Raw genomic sequence first — 19801 nt, 5'->3', positions numbered from 1 at the left:
TATGACAGTGTTAGGTTGGACCTTACTAATCTCCAGGGTGCTTAGGAACATGGAGTATGAGTCTTGGGACATGGTTGGGGACCTACAGCAGGCTATGAACTGAATCGCTGTCTTACCCAATGTTAGCTGCACCTGAAGTGTCTCAGATGCATTATGTTGGGCTACAAGTCTGGAGGCGTGAGCATCCTTTATGAATATGAAAACACCACCACCTTTGGAGCTTTGGTCCAAGTTCTGGGGCCGAAAGGTGTGGAATGAGTTATAGCCTGGTAGTGCAGGGGTGCTTTCTGCTGCCTTGAACCAGGTCTCTGTCATGGCACAAAATGTCGATGTTCTCCATTTTAAATAGTGCTTTGAGCAAATGCATTTTGAGATTTAGACTTCTAGCACTGAGCAGCATGACCCTCAGACTGCACTTGTTTGTAGCGGTTACGGAGGTAATTTGGTCTTTGGAACACTGCCTAAAAAGGCACTATAGGGGTGGCAAGAGCCTTGGCCAGTATCTGGAAGCCCAGGGGTGACAGATGCAGACCATCTCTGGCAAAGCATCGAGGTCTGTCAATCATGTCATCCCAGGAAGACAGATACTGGTTCCCCTTAAAATGACACCAGAAACTTAGCCAATTGTTGAAATTTGCTCCGGAATATCCTTCCATGATGGCCACCCAAGATTCAGGTAGCTGTGGACTCTGTCCCACAGGTTGCTGACAAATGAATTCTCCTACTTCAGATTTAGAAGTTATGTACTTACCATAACGTTCCATCTGAGTAGGTGGATTCATTTGTCTGCAACCATCCCGCCCTCCTATCCCCCTGGCCTTGTCAGTTTCCTGCATAGGGTGTGTTACCCTTTGGTTAGGGTAACTGGTGCAGGGCAAACTCGATCTGAGGTCATGTAGGGAGAGCAGGGCATTACGGGTGAGGGGAGGAGCTAGGAGCTCGGATCCACAGCTGGCTAAACCATGCCGGTTCAGATCCGATATCGGATCCATACCCACAGGTTGCTGACAAATGAATTCTCCTACTTCAGATCAATCATTTTCTGCTTGGACTGTGTTATCATTCTGGGTGATGGTAGGATGCTGGGCAAGGCTACGGTCATACCTGCCTGGGCTATCTAATTCGAGAGCTCCTCCATGTCTCTTTTCATGTAGCCCACGGAGGTACATCTCAGGTCATTTACACCCACATGTTCAATGACAAAGTCATATTTGTACCTGTTGTTGAGGGACCTGAGATGTGCGTTCTGTGGCGGATCCTAGCACCGGACAGGAAGCTGACTGTACTCTCTCTTTATTCAACCTCACTATCGAGTCACCTATGACTAGTGGTGCTGGGCATGCTGTTTTGCCTTAGGGACTTTGGTTGAGTGGCACACTGTTTAGGAGAGTTATGTGTCTCGTGATTAGTGTTGTGGTGGTCGAGTGCGCTTCTGCCTTGGAGGGCTCTGCTGTTTGGGTAGATTTTTATTGAGAGCCTCAACGAAGGTGGGTGTGTGATTTGTGTTTTTATGTAAAGGCAGTGCTGGTGTGCGTTCTGGAGGGCTATGTGTTCCATGTGGTGTGGTGCAAGTGCTGACCTTCTCCTCTTGACTAGCTATTCGGTCTTGACTGGAGAGTGCGTGGCTTCCAGTCTGGATATATAAATGCATCTCTTGCAAGTTTGAGTGTTGGGAGGTAAGCGGAGAAGGTTGTCAGTATACATGAGGCAGTTGCTACACTGCCTCAGGATGCCCAAGTTCACCAGGTTAATAAGAGAAAGCACAGGGAACTGACCTTTAGACACGCCTGGAGGGGTGGGCATTAATAAGTACTGGAGCTGTTTCCTTGTAGAACATGTAGTGTTGCTAGCACTTGTGTGCTACAATAATTGCTACAAGAAGTCTGGTAAAGTGCTAGATTAATAAGCTAGTAAAAGTGCAGGAGAAGAGAGAACTAGTAGATCTAAGGGAAAAATTGAAGAGCAGACTTTGACGCCACTCAGAAGCTTACAAACAGTCCTGGATGCAGCAAATCTGCATCTGGACTAAACTAGTTACAAGAAAGGGGGGAAAAGCACAAACGTGGTCTGAGCAAAGAGATCCACAGACTCTACACTTTTACTTCCCTTGGAAACAGCACCCCAAACACAACCTGAAGAGGGCTGGAAGACAGACAGGGAGTCCTGGATTGAGAGCCAATTAATCACTCCACCACTGCAATTCCACAAACTCCGGTATAGGAATCTTAAAATCCAAAATGTACAGGTGGTGGTGTCAATATATTTTTTAAGGTACCATAGGATTTTTCCCATGTGTAATTTGGCAAGTGACATCATGAGGATCACAGATGCCACACGGCCTAGAATCCTGAGAAATTCTCTTGCAGGATCCTGAAGTTGTGAAATCCCACATTTGCCAGGAGGATGGACACCCATGTTAAGGACTCCAAACTTCTGGGATAAGACACTGTAGAGAGAAGCAAGTCATCTACATAACGAATTACATGGATGCCCTGCAATCTGCAGTGAGCCACCACTGGGGCTAGACACTCAAACACTCGAGGTGCAGTGGGCAGCCCAAGGATAATACAGAATACTGAAAATGTAATCCAGATATAGCAAGCCTTAGAAATTTACTGAAACTGTGAGCAATGGGTATCTGATGGTAAGCATCTTTGTGATTCAGTTACCATACGACAATGGTCTGGAAACAGTGCAAGCATTGACTTGAAGGATCAACATCTTTTATTTTGGAAATTCGCATAAAAATTGACACAAGACAGATCTAACACATTTCCACGTGTGCTTCTTTGGTACCAAAATATCCTGGAATAAAAACCTTTGCCCATGTGACTCTCAGATACTGGTTCTATAACCCTTACTTATGAAATATGTTGTAGCACTGGTAGAAACAGGTCTGTCTGGTTTGGTGGATGTGAGGGAATTCCCTTGCAAGGAGGCAGAGTTTACCCAATGCCAAATGAATCCTTTCTGAGCGACCTTCAACACCCATCTGTATGAAACAGTCAGATACCAGGCTTACAGGTTGAGGATCAGTTGGTGTGACAGAGGTATGGAAACTAGGACAGGAGGTGTGGGTAAGGTGATAAGATTCCCAGAACAGTCATTTATTAGCTGGAGCTTGACTTTTTGGGGAAAGTTCTTTTACTTGGTTTGGAAGAGTTATTCTACAAATTTCTTTTGGGGACCCGCTTGTTATTAGGCTGGGATTTCTGTTTAAAGGACTGACAGACTGTCTGGATGGGTAGAATCTGTGTACCTGAAAAATCTTAAGAAACTCCATGCATCAATTTTACCCCTGCCACCCCACTGTTTCAGGATCTGTGCAGACAGGCCCAAAAAACAGATCTGGGTTAAGTGGAGAATTAATAATTCCAGACTTCAAATATTCAGAAAAATTCTGATTATGCAACTAAACAAATCTTCTCTTCTCAACACCACAGAAGCAGAAGTTTCGACACAGTGTCAGCACAATCATTAACACTTTAGAAATCAAATATGATCTGCCTTCTGCAAGCAATGAGGCAGCAAATTTCTGCCAAACTGTTAAGCACATCATAACTCAAACTTCCACATAGAGCCCTGATAATTCAAGATCCTAAACGCTAAGACAGTAGAAACAAATAGTCTCTTAACTTGTTTGTCCAAATACTTTCCCACCTTAACAGAGTGTACTGGGTTAGAGGAAGCAAGTGATTTACTGTTAGCTGTTGCCACTGGAGTTACTGTAGCAGAGTCAGCTGACAGTTGAGAATAAAGACATTTGTAATCTGGTGAGACCTATACTGATAGTCAGTACTCTTTGGAAATGCAGTCAGTGAATCAGGAGCTTGCAAACAGCTTAAAAAGGGTCTTCAAGAGTAGGCAAAATGGGAGGAATAGGTGTAGAATTAAGAATCTCATCCTCAAATAGATCATAAAATCTGCCCAGTTCTGGGGGAGCCCTGTTTGCTCCCAAGGAAAAAAAAAAACATCCTGAGTCTAGCAACAGTTTCAGGAAAGGGAAAAAATGTTTAGAATTAACTTCCAAGTTTACTTTCTGCAGTGTCAAAGTTCTGGACAATGAATCCATAAGGAGAATCACATCTGTTTGACAGAATTCTTATCCTCTGAAAACACATACCGTTCTCAGGCAATGTCTACACTAGAACTCTGAAAAGGGAAACAGTCCTCAGAACTGACGGACTGCAAAACATTCTTAGCCAAAGATAAGACGATCTGACTTGTATACTGAAATAACCTGATCATTTGCCCTGTAATTAAGTTTTTTGTTTCTTTTTTTTTTTCCAGGAATGTTGCTACTGGGAGACAGGTCAGGGGACAGCCTACTGTCCCTAGCAAGAAAACTGTGATTTGGGATATTTTGGCAAAGAATAGTTTGTTTATACATCTGCTGAATGAGAGGTGGGAAGGCTGGAAGAATGTGTTCTCTTGTTGGGAGTTTTTTATTTTTTGTCTGTTTGTTATCTGTTCTTTTCCTGGCTGCTGCCTCACTGAAAGGGCGGGAATTTAGGCTTGAAGTAGCAGTGAATCGTGAGCCTCTGGTATGCAAAACACACACACACACAGATGCTTCCAGGTTGCTATGGTAACGTAGACAGAGTGACGGTATAATGCTTAACAGCTCTGAGGAGCCACCCGAGATGATTCTTGGCAATGAAGTTTTTGGTTTAAAAAATATATATAAATATATACAATAAAAGGGTTGTTTTAAACCACATGTACACAAATTGATGGTCTCCCAACACTTCATTTAACTCATTAAGTTGATTCTTGATAAAAATAAATAAATAAATAAATAAAATAAGCCCAATTTTATATTTAAAATGCATTTTGGTCCAAACACATTAAGGACTTACATAAGAGGGGATGTCTGAGTTATTGTGAAAGACTAAGAGCACTTGGTCTCGTGCAGTACCCTTTGCAGTGGTCAGGAAGGTGAGCTTGCTCGGACGTGTTGGGCATATGGGGATAGCTGATTCTAGGGGTGTTTGGGGTTGCTGGGAAGTGCTAGAGAGTCATCAGATTTCCTTTGTGGAAATATCTGTGGGAATGGAAGGTGTGTTGAGTGGTTCACTGGCAGAGTGGCCACTGCATGGAACAGGCTGGTAAAATAGAACAGGACAAATATTGGTTTGGATATTTTAAGAACAGCCTGGAAACACACCACATGAACTAGTGAATGGTATTCTGGCAAAACTGGATGGGCATTGTTCCCCATGCTTGAAGTACTGATGTCTATAAGTAAGGATGAAAATATACTTATAACAAATAAGAAACTAGAAGGGTCTCATAATTTAAAGTCTATGGACTATAAAAACATGCCTGGAAGAAGCTAATAAGAATAAGCATTACGGCTTGTGGTCTCTCAAATAACAAAGCAACAGCCCAAAAAAACTCAGTACACAATAGTTATGTAATGTATGATTTTAGTAAATCTAGATATAAAATATGTAATTGTCATATAAGATGAAGCAGTCTGCTGAATTTAGATATTAAAGACAGGATTTAATAACATGGGCTTGTGTATAACACTACTGTTTAACTTGTCATAAATGACATACACTACAGTGAACAACAAGGGGAAGCATGATGATTTTATCATACAAGCAAATGTGCATAACAAGTCATGTAATTGCTTTAACTTGAAATGTGGTTTTGTAACCCATCCTGACCATACATAATACTTAAGCTGTTACCAAAGTAACCAATGTTTTATACATGACATCAAACTGACAAAGTTGTCCAAGGGAAACTATAGAAGCCTGAACTTGGAATGTCACATAATGTAACAATCACATTCTGAACAAATAGTATTAAATTGACAATAATCACTCAGGTTAACCTTTGCTGATTACACAAAATAGAATGTTGCCATTTAAATCTAAAAACTTTCCGTATATGCCATAAAATGGCAATTTATGGCTATGGAAAAGGAACTTGTAATCATTAAATCACAATAAGTGAATTTGTTGTTATTAACCTATAATATTTCACTTATTTTATAATAAGAAATGACAAATATGAAAATCCTTGTGTGTAGAAAATGGGGGGAAGAGGGATGCACCGATAATTAAAATGCACTAACTTTCATCAATGTTCACATAAAACAAACTTCATGCTTTAAGTTAGCAACGAACAAAGTGATTACAAATGCTGGCAAACAATGAAATATAACTTCTGCTATATCCAGTAAAATACACTGTATTACAAACATTAGGTATAAATATTGTCGTCATATATTTACATTAAGTAATAAGTTTTGAAATACTTCATCAATAAGGGTGAATATGTTAAATAACGGTGTGCTATAATCTTTTACTGAGGTTTTATATATGATACATCCTACTTTACTATGATTTAATTGCTTGTCATCTATCTTTCATGCAAATATTAATTGCTTATACAATAAATAAGACTTTATATTACATTAAAATTCTGTCTAATCTACAATAGTACTATATCTGTTCAAAATCGTATAAATATTGCTTATTCCTATTACAAATATTCTCCATATGACAATTCAATAAATTGTGCTCAGACGTTCTGGATTGTCAAGGTAGGAGTGATAATTTGATAGACTTAGGTTTATCCATCAGGTTAGGAAAGATTTTTCCATTCCATGGCTAGGGCGGACCTTAGTTTTAACATTTATTAATTTAAATTTATTTCACAAAAACATTTTTAGTATGCCTGATCAAAACATTACTTTACTGGTAAACATACAAGTATAAAAACCGATAATTTCCTTTAAAAGCTCAAACATATACTTTACAGTTATCAGGGGAAAATGTTTAATAGTAACAATAAAACAAAAAAATACATAGTCTAAATAACCTAAGATGGATTTAACTATTATCTTTAAAATACCAATGGCTTAAACAATCCTAGCAAGATATCACATCTACTGAAATATTTAAAACTGAACAAAGCACAAATTGCCTTCCTTCAAAAATCTAATTTCAAAACAAATGACAATTACAAATGGAATCCCAAGGAATATATGATATTGACACAATCCACTTATACAACAAAGACAAAAGGGGTAACAATTTTATGGAAAACAAATGTGATTAACCCAGAAATCATTTATAAGTATGAAGATAAAAAACACTTGGATTTAATTTCTAATAATTATAAAGGAAACTTAATATTAGGAGGAGATTTTAACTGTATATCTGATATTTCTGAAACTACAAATAAAAGACCGCTGTGTACATCTGCTGTATCAAAAGCTTTAAACAAGTGGGTAGAATCATTTCATCTTGTAGACACTTTCAAATTTAAAGAAGATAAATCTTTGTTGTTTTCCCATCAAAATCACAGATTTGGTACCCAAACTAGAATAGATAAAATATTTGCTGCCCATGACTTGCACTCTAAAATCATTAATATCTCAATCACTCCCTGCCTCTTTTTAGACCACAATTCACTGATACTAAAACTGCAAAATGGGTACAAACCATCAATCTTTAACTTCAGAATGCCAGCATATACGACTAAAATTAAAGAGTTCAAATTCTGGTTATTATCTGAATTACGGTTATTCTTGGATATTAATTATACCACAGACATAAAATAATGATATGGGACTCCTATATGGTAAAACCCAAACTTGGTATAAAAAATCAGAGAATGGGATTCTGAATTATTAGATCTACAATCCAAACTTTTGTCAGTAAAAGCTGAAAAAATCATTTGGAGATGAAAAGGAAAGTATTAAACAATAAATACAACAAAATTCTAACACATAAAACTAGTTTAGCTTTAGAGAAACTGAAAATTAATATCTTAGCCACTTCTCCCAAATATCTACATAATTTATTCACAAGAATCAAAATACAACCAAAAGCTAATAACATTAAAAGCATCTTCCATGAAAAGAAAGGGAAAAATGTCTCGAATAAAGGCGACATTCCCGATGCCTACAGAAATCACTACATGGAACATTTCCAAAAATAAAATATACATATCTATCAAGTAAATCTAGATGAAAAATATTCTAATATAAAAAAATACCAGAAAAATTAAAACTAGATCTGCAGGCGCCCATATCCTACAAAGAAATTATAGACACAATAAAAGAGGGTAAAAATAATAAAGCTCCAGGTATAGATGGCACAACTATCGAAATATATAAATTTGTCCTTCAAAGATACTATCAGTCTTCCATAAAACTATATTAGAAATTCAGTCACAACTTTAATACCACCCTCTTGGAGAAATTCCTTAATCACACCAATCCTAACGGAAAACAAATTCCCACACCTCTGTACCTTATATAGCCCTATATCACTATTAAATAAGGACTATAAAATATTTATGACAATATAACAGAACGATAATACCACTATCCAAAACAATAGATAATGATCAAACTGGATTTATACATTAGACACACACGACAATATTAAAAGGATAATTTATCTTACAGATTATGTTAATAAATAAACACTCATAATAGGATTAGATATAGAGAAAGCCTTTGATTCCCTAAATTGGGACTATTTATTCAAAATCCTAATGCTATTTGAATGTCCTGCATCCTTTGTTCATCTCCTAAAGAATATATATATACAAATAATTTAGCGTGTGTCAAGTTAGGTCCTTTTACCTCTGAATCTATACATATAACAAAAGGCACTAAACAAGGATGTCCCATGTCACCGATTCTATTTGCTCTGGCTATTGAAATATTGGCAGATTCAATTTGTAACAATATAAAAATCAAAGAAATAGATGTTTATGAACAATACAATTCTAAAGTAATGCTATTTGCTGATGACATATTGCTAACATTATCTAATACAAAAGAGACATTAGAAGAATTAGATATATTAATTGACAAATTTCACATGACTTCAGGACTCAATTTCAATAAATCAAAATCAAAATTATTTTTAAATTAAAAAAAAACGAACTGCAGACTAAGGGGGATCACATCACAGGGAAACAAGAATCTGCCTTAAAATATCTAGGATTTGAGTTATGCAAGAATAATAATGATGACTTGGTTTTAAAAAATTACAATAATATCAACACAATTAAAATTTCTGTGGAAAAATGGAATAAAAACAATACTAACATTTGAAGACAGACTACAATTAATAAAAATGGTTTTACTGCCCAAGATCCTATACATAGCCTTGGCAATACAACTATTACCAGAAAGGAATATACTTAAATAAATTCATGCCTAATAAACTTTTTATGGTTTCCCAAAAGAAACAGATTAGCTTTAATACATCACATCAGACAGATTAGCTTTAATACATCACATCAGACCATGGAAACAGGGAGGATTAAACTTTCCTGATATAGAAACATATATAAAAGCATCAATATCTAAAACAATCTCAGAATGGATAAGTCCAAATTACTCTGCAAACTGGAAAGCATTACTAACTGTAATACTAATAAATCAATTTGATTTAAAAAAAAACAATTCAAACAGGAGATAAAAACAATTTGCCATGGTACATATTATGTATTAGTATGCAATATAACATAACTAAACCCACTAAAACTCATATGATTAATTATTACATTGACACATTTAGGAAAATTATTAATGCAAATCTAGATTTAAAAATCAGGTTTGATCGTTTAACACCATTTATAGTCACAAAGAACTTTCTACATAAAATATATAGAGAAATTATTAGTTCCTGTGAACAGAAAGCATTTGTTTGTTGGCTCCAATGTATTAAAGAACTAAAAGTTTTAGATATGCAAGTAACAAAAACAACATACAAAATTCCACAACAGGACTGGCTAACTTTACAGAGTATTCTGTCATATTTAAGTATAATAATTAACAATTCTTCATTTAAAGAAATACCTAAATTTATGAAATACTATATGAAATCATATACAATGACTTTGACATGGGAAATGGTATTTCAAAATTTTACAAAATATTGATAAACTATAAAACAAAACCTCATATTGGAAATATACAACAAAAGGACACTTAATATCTTCAGTTAACTGTGTTGAAACAAGCATCTCATTATTGATAAAATATACATCCTTTACTCAACACTGGAAAGTTTTTAATTGAAAATGCTTGCACAGAGCATTCTTAACCCCAGACGGAATCAGTAAAATTAGTTCTTTCATAAAAGGAATATGCTGGAGATGTGAGCAAGTACACAATGCAGATTGGAACCACATTTTCTCTGTGTTAAAATTAAGCCATTTTGGAATGGTATTAACTTTCTACACGCTTTATTTAATGAATCATTTTATTTAACCTAAGCTCTTGTATTATTAAATGTGAATGAAGGTCCTCATTTGAATAGGTCAAACGTGTATCTAGTATGGACTATACTTACAATTTCAAGGAAGTGTATAACAAGAAGACGGAATACAAACACAATACCAGCTTTGGAAGACTTCTACAGCCTACTGAAGACCACAGCATTATTGGAAATTAAAATTAAAGAACTGAGAATTTATCCAAAGCCATTTATCAACAACCCTTGGGGAAAAGTCTTATCGCTGACTGAACTATACAATAATTGATCAGACACTCTGATAATGGACTGGACATACTTATAAAGTAACTGCATACATTAAGATCTGTTATAGTATCAGGCTAATATAAATAGTGTACATAGTTATTTAAGATATTATGTACAAATACTATGGAATTCATTAAAATGTATTTGAAAAAAAAATTTTTGAGAGAAAACACCCCAGAAGGAATCTCATCTGTTAGGCAAGAAGCTTTTGACCATCTGCTGTTCTTCTGCAGCCACAGAGATAGCTCTCCTCAAACAGACATTAAAAGTCTTAAAACTTGCCTCATTCTGGTCACTGATGTACTACGCTCCCCAAAAATGATATAGCCTATCAGCAGCCACACAGAAAGAGAGAGAGAGAGAGAGAGGGTAGTTAAGAGCTTTGGCAAGCTGGCCGAGTGCTGTGTTGTTGGTAGGACAAACCCCATACGCTACTGCTGCCACAAGGAGAATGAACATCCTGAAGTTAATATATAGTGCATAGCTTTCAATGTCCCTTATTTTGCCCCCATCATAAAATGTTTGATTTTCTAGTAAATCAATGAGGATTACAGTCAGTCAATAAATGCCAGATAAGAGTTTAATACTCTTTATTCAGAAAATGCACGTAAATTTAAAATCTGTTGTTCTATTAACTTTCTAAGTAAACTTGAGTGATATTTAAATACTGGCCCTGATTTTGGGCCTTTGTCTCTTATTTCCTAGCATTGTCTTGGGCAAAGTAGAGATCTACACAAGATGGTTTATATAATCATACAAGTCGTATTAAAAAAAAACAAAAAAAAACAGCTACTTCATATTTTCTGCTGTCAGCGTAAATAGCTACAAAGTGAACAGAGCTAACTCACAATCACAAGAATGAACTGCTCATGAAACATGGAAGCACCTGACAAACCATTAAGAAAGCAGACTATACAAACAGGAGCGAGAGTAAAACACACGTCTGTGTTGTGCTGGCTCACTTTTAACTTAATGCATGTACATAAAGTCAGGACAGCACCTGCAATTCCTTACCTTTTTGTACCAATGGCATCGATCTCATCAATGAAGACAATTGATGGGGCATGCTCCTCTGCTACTCTGAATAATTCCCTCACAAGTTTGGGACCGTCACCCAAGTACTTCTGAATCAATTCAGAACCAACCACTCGAAGAAAAGTTGCAGAAGTCTGGTTTGCCACTGCTTTAGCCAAAAGAGTTTTACCTTTAAAGCAAGCAAATACACATTAACAATTAAAGCAACAGTATGTTACTAACTCCAGACACACTGTTATGTGAAGCAAACACCACAAATTATAAACACATTAGGATATATCATTGAGAAAGACCCAAAGTAGTAGGTTTTACAATTGAGAACATTTCTTTCCTGACCCTTTGAAAGGATCTACATTTTTTATTACTGTAGTATAAACATTTGCTGGGAAAAACCTCCACTGGCTTACAGCTGTACATCTACATCTGTAGAATTCACAAGCAAGACATTTCAAACAAGGAATCAGAAGACTGGAAATAGCTGTCTACAGGGAATTCCTGGCCAAAGGATGTATTAAACCATCCTTTATGTCTCTCTCTCCTTTGATCTTTGTATTCGTTAGTGTTGGCATACAATATGTCCAGCCTCTTTCCTTGCACAACCTTGAAAATGATCTGTTGGGCCTGCCACACTATCTGAATGTAGGTGAAGTACAAACAAAATTATCAAACAGTATATGATATGCCACTAGAAAGAATTATCTAAAAATGCACTATATAAACATTCTGAAAATTGTACAAATTTTAAGAAATGCTTCTGTTTAATCAAACTGAAAGAATACTCTGTTCTATTTAGGATACACTGTCTTTTCAAACTACTGCTAGCATAATTATTAGCTTGAATAAAAGCTGCAAGGGTTAATTTAGAAATAGTATAAAATGCTGAAAAATAAAAAGTAGTAAGTGTGCTGGCATAGCTTAATTAGATTTTGGCATCCATGTAAAGGAGTATGTTATTGAGAAACTAAGTATGTGAAAATAACTGCGCAGATGGCAGCTGGAAGAGCATCAACAAAGTAAAGGGACGTAACATCAAGCCAAATGGAGTTGAAACATCAAGTAGTGCTGGAAATTACAGTTGTGTACACTTACCATAAATGCAGATGTTCGTGTGCATTCACTGTTGCAGTCATCACTCATCATATTTGGGTTATCTGCCTGCAGGTAGCCCTCAGCCGGCCTGAATACCAGAGTCTTCAGATTTCTGCGTCGGATGCTGTCGCTTCTTCCTTGACGCCAGGTCATCAGGGGTATAAAACATGCAGCCAACACCATTACATCAGTTTTTCTTGCCCCAGATGTCAGGTGCCCCCACAATAGGAAGCAATTATATGGTATGGTACACCCCAGCAAAAAGCAAATACACATGATATAATATATACCAAACAAGAAGGAAAGGTAGAGGCAAGAGAAGTCAGGGGGCTGGAGGGAGGGTAATCAGGACTGCAACAGTGAATACACTCTAACATCTACATTTATGGTAAGTGAACACAACTGTACTATGTTCTTCGTGTTTCACTGTTGCAGTCATCACATTTGGGTAGATTCCCAAAGCTAAGGAAGGGAGGAGGAAGTTAAAGAGCATTAGGGCCAGCTATTAATACCTGCAGGACTGCAGTGGCAAATCCAGCTCTGGATTTAGAAAAGATAGGCAAGTGGTAATGTTTGGTGAAGGTATGTACAGAGCTCCAGGTAGCAGCTTCTAGGATGTCCCTGGTAGGGACCACTCTCAGAAATGCCACAGAGATAGATGCAGCCCTGGTGGAATGTGATTTTATCCCCTGTAGGGTAAGTTTTCCATAGTGCTTGTAGCAAAAAGGGATGCAATGGCCTGTCCATTTGGAAATGGTTTGCTTTGAAATAGCCTTCCCCTCTGCCCCTGCAGCAAAGCTAACTAGCAGTTGTTCAGATTTTCTGATAGATTCTATTTGGACAGGACTAGGCCTAAGTAGTCTGTGCACGTCCAGAAAGTGCAGTATTCGTTCCCCTTTGTTCTGTGGAGTAGGAAAAAAAAGTAGGCAAATGAATGGACTGATTCAGGCTCACAGAAGACACCACCTTGGGTATAAAGGAAGGATTAGTCCTGAGGGAAACCCTGTCCGCATGGAAGAAAATGAAGGGTTCCACTGCCATGAGGGCCTGTAATTTAGACCCTCTTCTAGCTGAAGTAATGGCTAGAAGGAAGACTTTTTTCCAAGAAAGGAATTTCTACTCTGCTGTTAGCAGCTGGTTCAAAGGGGGAAAGAGTGAGCTTTTTCAATACAAAGTTAAGGTCCCAGGCTGGAGTGGGAGCTCTCCTGGGGGGGTCTTAAATTTTTGGCCCCTCTAAGGAACTGTTTTAGCAAGGGGTGAGAGAAGAGGGGTGGCTCAGTATTATAATGTGCTGAAATGGCAGAGGCATGAATTTTAATTGACGAGAAAGACAGGCCCTTGTGGAGCACTTTTGTTAAGTACTGTAGAATATGAGGTAAGCTGGGCACCGCTGTACCCATCCCCCTGAGCTAGGCTCCAGGAACAGTATCTTTTCCACTTTTCAGCACAGGATTTTCTAGTACTAGCCCTCTTTGCCTGCTTACTGAGGGATGCTAGGAAAGAGCTCAAGGAATTAGCCAGGCTGCAAGGTTCAGAGTTTGAAGCTGAGGGTGCAGAATCTGGCTCGCCTGCTGGGACAGCAGGGAAGGGATCTGAGGCAGGTGCCATGGTTGTAGCAGTGTCATATTGTGCAAGAGGGGGGGACCAATGCTGGCATGACCAGTCTGGTGCATCAGTATTGTCCTTGGCTTGTCCTGTTTGATCTTTAGTAGGACCTTCGAGAGGAGAGGCAGAGGGGAAAGGCATAAACGGAGAGGCTTTCCCAGGTGAAGGACAGGGCATCCACTTTCCAAGCTTGGCTATGGGGAGTTCGTGTGCAGAATTTGTGCAATTGGTAGTTTTGAGGGGAGGCAAACATGTCTACCTCTGGAGTCCCCCATTTGTTCCTCAAGAGGTTGAATATTTTGGGTTCGAGTTTCCATTAGTGTGGGTCCATGAGGTTTCTGCTTAGGTAGTCTGCCAGTGAATTTAGTTTGCCTGGCAGGAATTGAGCTTGCAGGTGTACTTGGTAGCTCAAGGCTGTGTTCCACAGAGCCATGGCTAGTCTGCAGAGAGGGTAAGAGTGGGTTCCCCCCTGCTTGTTTATGTACCACATAACTGTGGTGTCGTCTGTCTATACCAATAGTTGTCCTGGAAGAATACAGTCTTTGGAGGCTGTCAGAGCATTCTGTACAGCTAACATTTCTTTTTGATTGATATGCAGGTGCATCTGTCTCAGGTTCCATCTGCCCTGAATGCAATGCTCTGCCATGTGAGCCCCCCATGCATAGTCTGATGCGTCTGTTAGGGTTTGGGCGGCAGGGGGTAGAGTGAAAGGGAGTCCCCTTGTTGTGGTAGCAGGCCTCTGCCCACCTAAGGAACTCTGTCTTCATACAAGGAATGATAGAAATTATTATTTCCAGGTCCTGTGAATGTTGACACCATAGGTTTTTTTTTTTTAGATACCATTGGTGTTTCCTCATATGCAATCTTAAAATGCAAGAGGCCATGAACCCCAGGCCTTGCAGTACTTTCCTTGCAGACAGCTGGAGTTTTGTGGCCAATAGTTTGAAGTAGGTTGTCAAATAAATTTGTTTCTCTGGAGTGAGTAATGCCATCTGGGAAGTTGTGTTCAAGCTTGCTCCCAAGAATACAATCTGTTGGCAGGGTACTAGGAGAGATTTCTTTTCACTGATGGTGTACCCCAGAGAGGTTAGAAGTTTCTTCATGAATGCCAGGTGCTGTAATAGCAAGTCCTGGCTTTCTGCCTGAATAAGACAATCGTCCAAGTATGGGTAAATTTGAATATTTCTCTGCCTGCAAAATGCAATGGCTGGAGCTAGACACTTTGTGAATACCTTGGGTGCAGTAGATAAGCCAAAGGGAAGTGCAAAGAACTGATAGTGCATGGAGCCTGCCCTGAAGTGTAGGTATTGCCTGCAAGATTCACTTATTGGGATGTGGAGGTAAGCTTCCTATAACTCCAGGGTTGCCTGCTAGGCATCCTTAGCTAACATGGGAAGAAGCTGTTGCAGAGTTAGCATTTTGAATTTTGGAACTACCAGAAAGGTATTGAGAATAGAGAGGTCCAGGATTGGATGCCAGGAATGGTCTTTTCTGGGTACCAGAAAAAGTCTTGAATAAAAACCTTGTCCCCTTTGTTCTGCTGGGACAGGCTGAATAGCCCTGATATTGAGAAGAGACAGAACCCGCTGTTGGGCCTCTGCCCATTGATTTGGGGGTAGGTCTGGCTAACCGTTTGGGGTTGGTAGTGTGCGGAAGTGGAATCTGTATCCTTGGGAAACTATGTTCAAAACCCATTTGTCCTGGGTAATGAGTTCCCAGTTTTTTGCATGCAGGGTGAGCTTTCCTCCTAAGGGAGCAGGTAGTTGAGCAGGGCTTGGAAGGGTTAAGTCATTGTGCCATTTTTCCATAGGGGGGTGGCTTACTACTCCCTGCTTTGGAGGTGGGAGCCCCCCACTGTTTAGGTCTGTGCATAGCCTGAGACTGTAGCTTAGGTGGTCTGCTGTTCCTGCGTTTGGACTGAGAAGGCCTAGAAGGGACAGGAAAGGACCAGTTCTTTGAAGGCCAATGCCTACTGAATCTGGGAGGCTGCACTTGTAGGAAATATTTAAGTTTACATAGATTTAGCCTTTTCCTCCATCCTTTTGAGGACGACTTCTGCTTTGTTGCCCAAAAAGGCGATCTTGGTTTAAGGGAGCATCCACTAATTTAGCTTTTACATGACCTGGCAAGTTTTGTTCCTTAAGCCAAGCATGCCTTCTAATTACAGACCCAGTGACAGCAGCCCTGCAAGATGCTTCTAAAGCATCAAAACCACACTGCAAAGTATGTTTACCAACTTGTTCTGCAGAATGCATTAAATCCTGCAATTCTTTGTGTTCAGTACAGTCAGGAATCAACATAATTTTCTGTTTAAGTAGCCCCATAACATGCTGCTGATACTTTAACATATGAAACTGGCAATTTAAAGCCCTAATTGGCCAAAGTAGCAGAAGTGTATTCCTTCTTACCTCATCTGTCTAAGGCTCTAGAATCTCTATGAGAAGGGGTAGGATTTTTGGCAGCAGTAGTCTTAATGCCTTTTGGTCCTTGGGAAATGATCTCTGGATCCACAAAAGGATTCTTGAAGAGGAACTTGTGAGAGTCAGGTACTCTATAGTACCTGTCAGGTTTTCTGGGAGCTGAAGGTAAAGTGTCTGGGGTAAGGCTAGATTCCAAGAAAGCATCATCTACAATGTCCAGAACAGGAAGGATAGCTAAAGGCCTGTGTTGAGGTAGTAGTAAGAATTCCCTAAGTCTCTTTTTGGACTCCAGAGTAATTCTGGCTTTCTCAGTAGAAATGCTCCTAAGAGTGTGCAAGGTTTCACCAAAAGAAAAATCCTCTGGAGAGGAAGCAGAGGGAATCGAATCCTCTGCATTAAAATCCACATAAGTAGATAAGGGCAAATCCTGGTAATCAGGAGCAGAAATATCAGATTTCTGATCAGAATAATAAGAAACAAAATCAGTTCTGGGTCTCAGAGGGGGAAGGTTGGCTTCCCTTAATTAAGGTAATAAGGTCTTCAGCCATTCTAAGCATTTGTTTTTTAGGCATAGGGGCCTGAACCTGCGGTTTGGCAGTCGGTTTTATAGGCGTGGTGCGAGTTTTTAGCCTGGATGAAAATGATGGCGTCGGTTTAATATGAATGTCTGTAGGCCTAAATACACCCTCAGAAGCCGGTGCCTGCACAGTGGCTCCGGACCCACCCAAGGTAGAGACATCCGCAGGTTCCATAGGTGAAGAAGCATCTCGCGGCACACCGGACTACGAATGGGTCTCAGTAGAGGCCTGCGAATCAGAAGTAGTAGGTATCAGGGGCTGCGAAAGCACCTCACTGAGTACCAGCAAACTGGTGACTAGCTTAATGGAAGCGTCATAGGCAGTTTTGGACCTATGTGGTCCGTCTCTGTCTTTATCCTTACGTTTTTTCTATCCTTACGTTTTTCGGAATATCGGTAGTCGGATGGTTTGACGAAGCCATTTCGGAGTACACAGAACGAGTACGAAAGTAATTAGCTGCAAAAATAGCCCAAAGACGAATAGTTCGGGCATTGAACAAGGCACAAAACTGACAACGAGGGACGTCGTGGTCTGGGCCTAAACAAGGGATGCAGTAAGAATGAAAATCTCTATGCGGTATTTGCTTTCCACTGGTAAGACAATTGTTAACTTTTACTGACATCGGTTAGAGCAAGAAAAAGGATCCCCAATGGGGTACTTAGCTTTTTTGAAGACTTCGGGTCTGAAACTCGAAAACGAAAATTTTAGGAGTCGGCCAACCGGCACTTGCAAACTGCTTCTGCTTAGGGCATCGCACGGCAAGAAAGACTGATGTAATGGTGTCGGCCGCGCGTTTTATACCCCTGACGACCTGATGTCAAGGAAGAAACAACAGCATCCGACGCAGAAATCCAAAGACTCAGGTATTCAGGCTGGCTGAGGGCTACCTGCAGGCAGATAACCCAAATGTGATGATTGTAATAGTGAAACACGAAGAACATCACCACATTTCAGATAACAGAGTTTCCTTGGACCACCAAGCTTAAATCAAGGACAAATCATAAATTAGAAGAACAAAGGAAAACTGTTATACAAAGAAAGAACTGTATTACGTTAGACTTTGAGAAATATACCAGACATTCTGGTATAAAAGTAACTGCATAAACAAGCTTTGGGTATTTGCCATAGAGAGCTGACAGTATCTGTGTTACTTGCTTGTAGATCTGAAACGAAATGTGAAAGTGTATTAACTTAAACAGTTACCTTCGTGTTTTTATTGTACACAGTACAATACAGTAATAAAACTAGTTAATCACAATAAGTAGTTAAATGTACTTTGGTATGCTTGCATGTAAATGCAAGTAACAGCAAGATAAACAGAAAGATGTGCATATAATTCATAGAATTCTTCACAAACTACTACTTCAGAGTAACAACTCTCATTACAAAATGGTTTAAAAAGACACAACTAAGACACATGTTCCAAAAAGTACAGTTTTGTACCTACCATAAATGTAGATGTTGGAGTGCTAATACAGCTGCAGTAATCACAGATGGGTTCTCTGCCGTCAGGCGGGTCCTCGGTCAGCCGAATTCCAAAGTCTAGGTCCGGCATCGGTTGTTGTCACTTTCTCTCCTGACGTCAGTGAGGCCGGAGTATATAAGACACAGCCGACGCCATGTTCTTCAGTCTTTCTTGCCCCAGATGTCAGGTGCCCCCAGAAGGAAGGCAATACATAAATTATATTTATATACATGCAATGCAATATAATCCAAAATCAGTAGTTGCAAGCAAATATACCACAGACGGATAACCCAGTCAGGTTGTATGAAAAGGGGTTAGTCCCTAGGCCTTTACCAAGAGGGGAAGGAGGGAGGGAAAACTGTACTGCAGCTGTATTAGCACTCGAACATCTACATTTATGGTAGGTACAAAACTGTACTATGTTCATCGTGCATACAGCTGCAGTAATCACAGATGGGTAGAATCCCAAAGCTACGCACAGGGTGGTAGGCACTAGGTGGAACTGGGATGAGCCTGAATGCCCTGCAACACAGCAGTGGCAAAGCCTGCTCTAGTTTTGGAATATAAAGGCAGGTGGTAGTGTTTTGTGAAGGTATGCACAGAACACCAAGTGGCTGCCTCCAAAATATCTTTGGTAGGAACTCCTCTGAGGAAGGCTGTAGAGGTAGCTGTGGCCCTGGTGGAGTGGGATCGGATGCCTGTAGGGACAGATTTTCCATGATAGGAATAACAAAACCGTATGCAGTGGCCTATCCATTTTGAAATAGTCTGTTTGGTAACTGGCTTCCCTTGAGCCCCTACAGCATAGGACACAAAAAGTTGTTCTGATTTCCTGAAGGGCTTTGTTCTGTCCAAATAATAACGTAGCTGCCTATGGATGTCTAAGGAGTGTAGCAGCCTTTCCCCTTTGTTTTGAGGATTGGGGTAAAAGGTAGGTAAGTGTATGGCTTGATTTAAAGCTACCCTGGATACCACTTTAGGCATAAATGACGGGTTGGTTCGAAGGGAAACCCTGTCCTGATGGAAAATGAGAAAGGGCTGCACCGCCATGAGGGCCTGTAGTTCCGAAACCCTACGAGCTGA

The 19801-nt window shown here is 39.4% G+C and overlaps 1 protein-coding gene across 1 annotated transcript in view; it reads right to left on the bottom strand.

Annotated features, from left to right (window-relative positions):
* PSMC1 (proteasome 26S subunit, ATPase 1) overlaps nt 1–19801 on the bottom strand; it is a 561132-nt gene that overhangs the window by 203365 nt on the left and 337966 nt on the right. Inside the window, exon 8 of the mRNA XM_044074701.1 lies at nt 11541–11730. Coding sequence (XP_043930636.1) covers nt 11541–11730 — 190 coding nt within the window. The remainder of the gene's footprint in view (nt 1–11540; nt 11731–19801) is intronic.

Source organism: Protopterus annectens, chromosome 6.part0 (genome assembly GCF_019279795.1).
Source record: "Protopterus annectens isolate FY-2018-M chromosome 6.part0, PAN1.0, whole genome shotgun sequence".
Classification (NCBI taxonomy): domain Eukaryota; kingdom Metazoa; phylum Chordata; order Ceratodontiformes; family Protopteridae; genus Protopterus; species Protopterus annectens.
The sequence above is the reverse complement of the archived record's forward strand: the minus strand, read 5'-3'. Positions and strand labels throughout refer to the sequence as shown.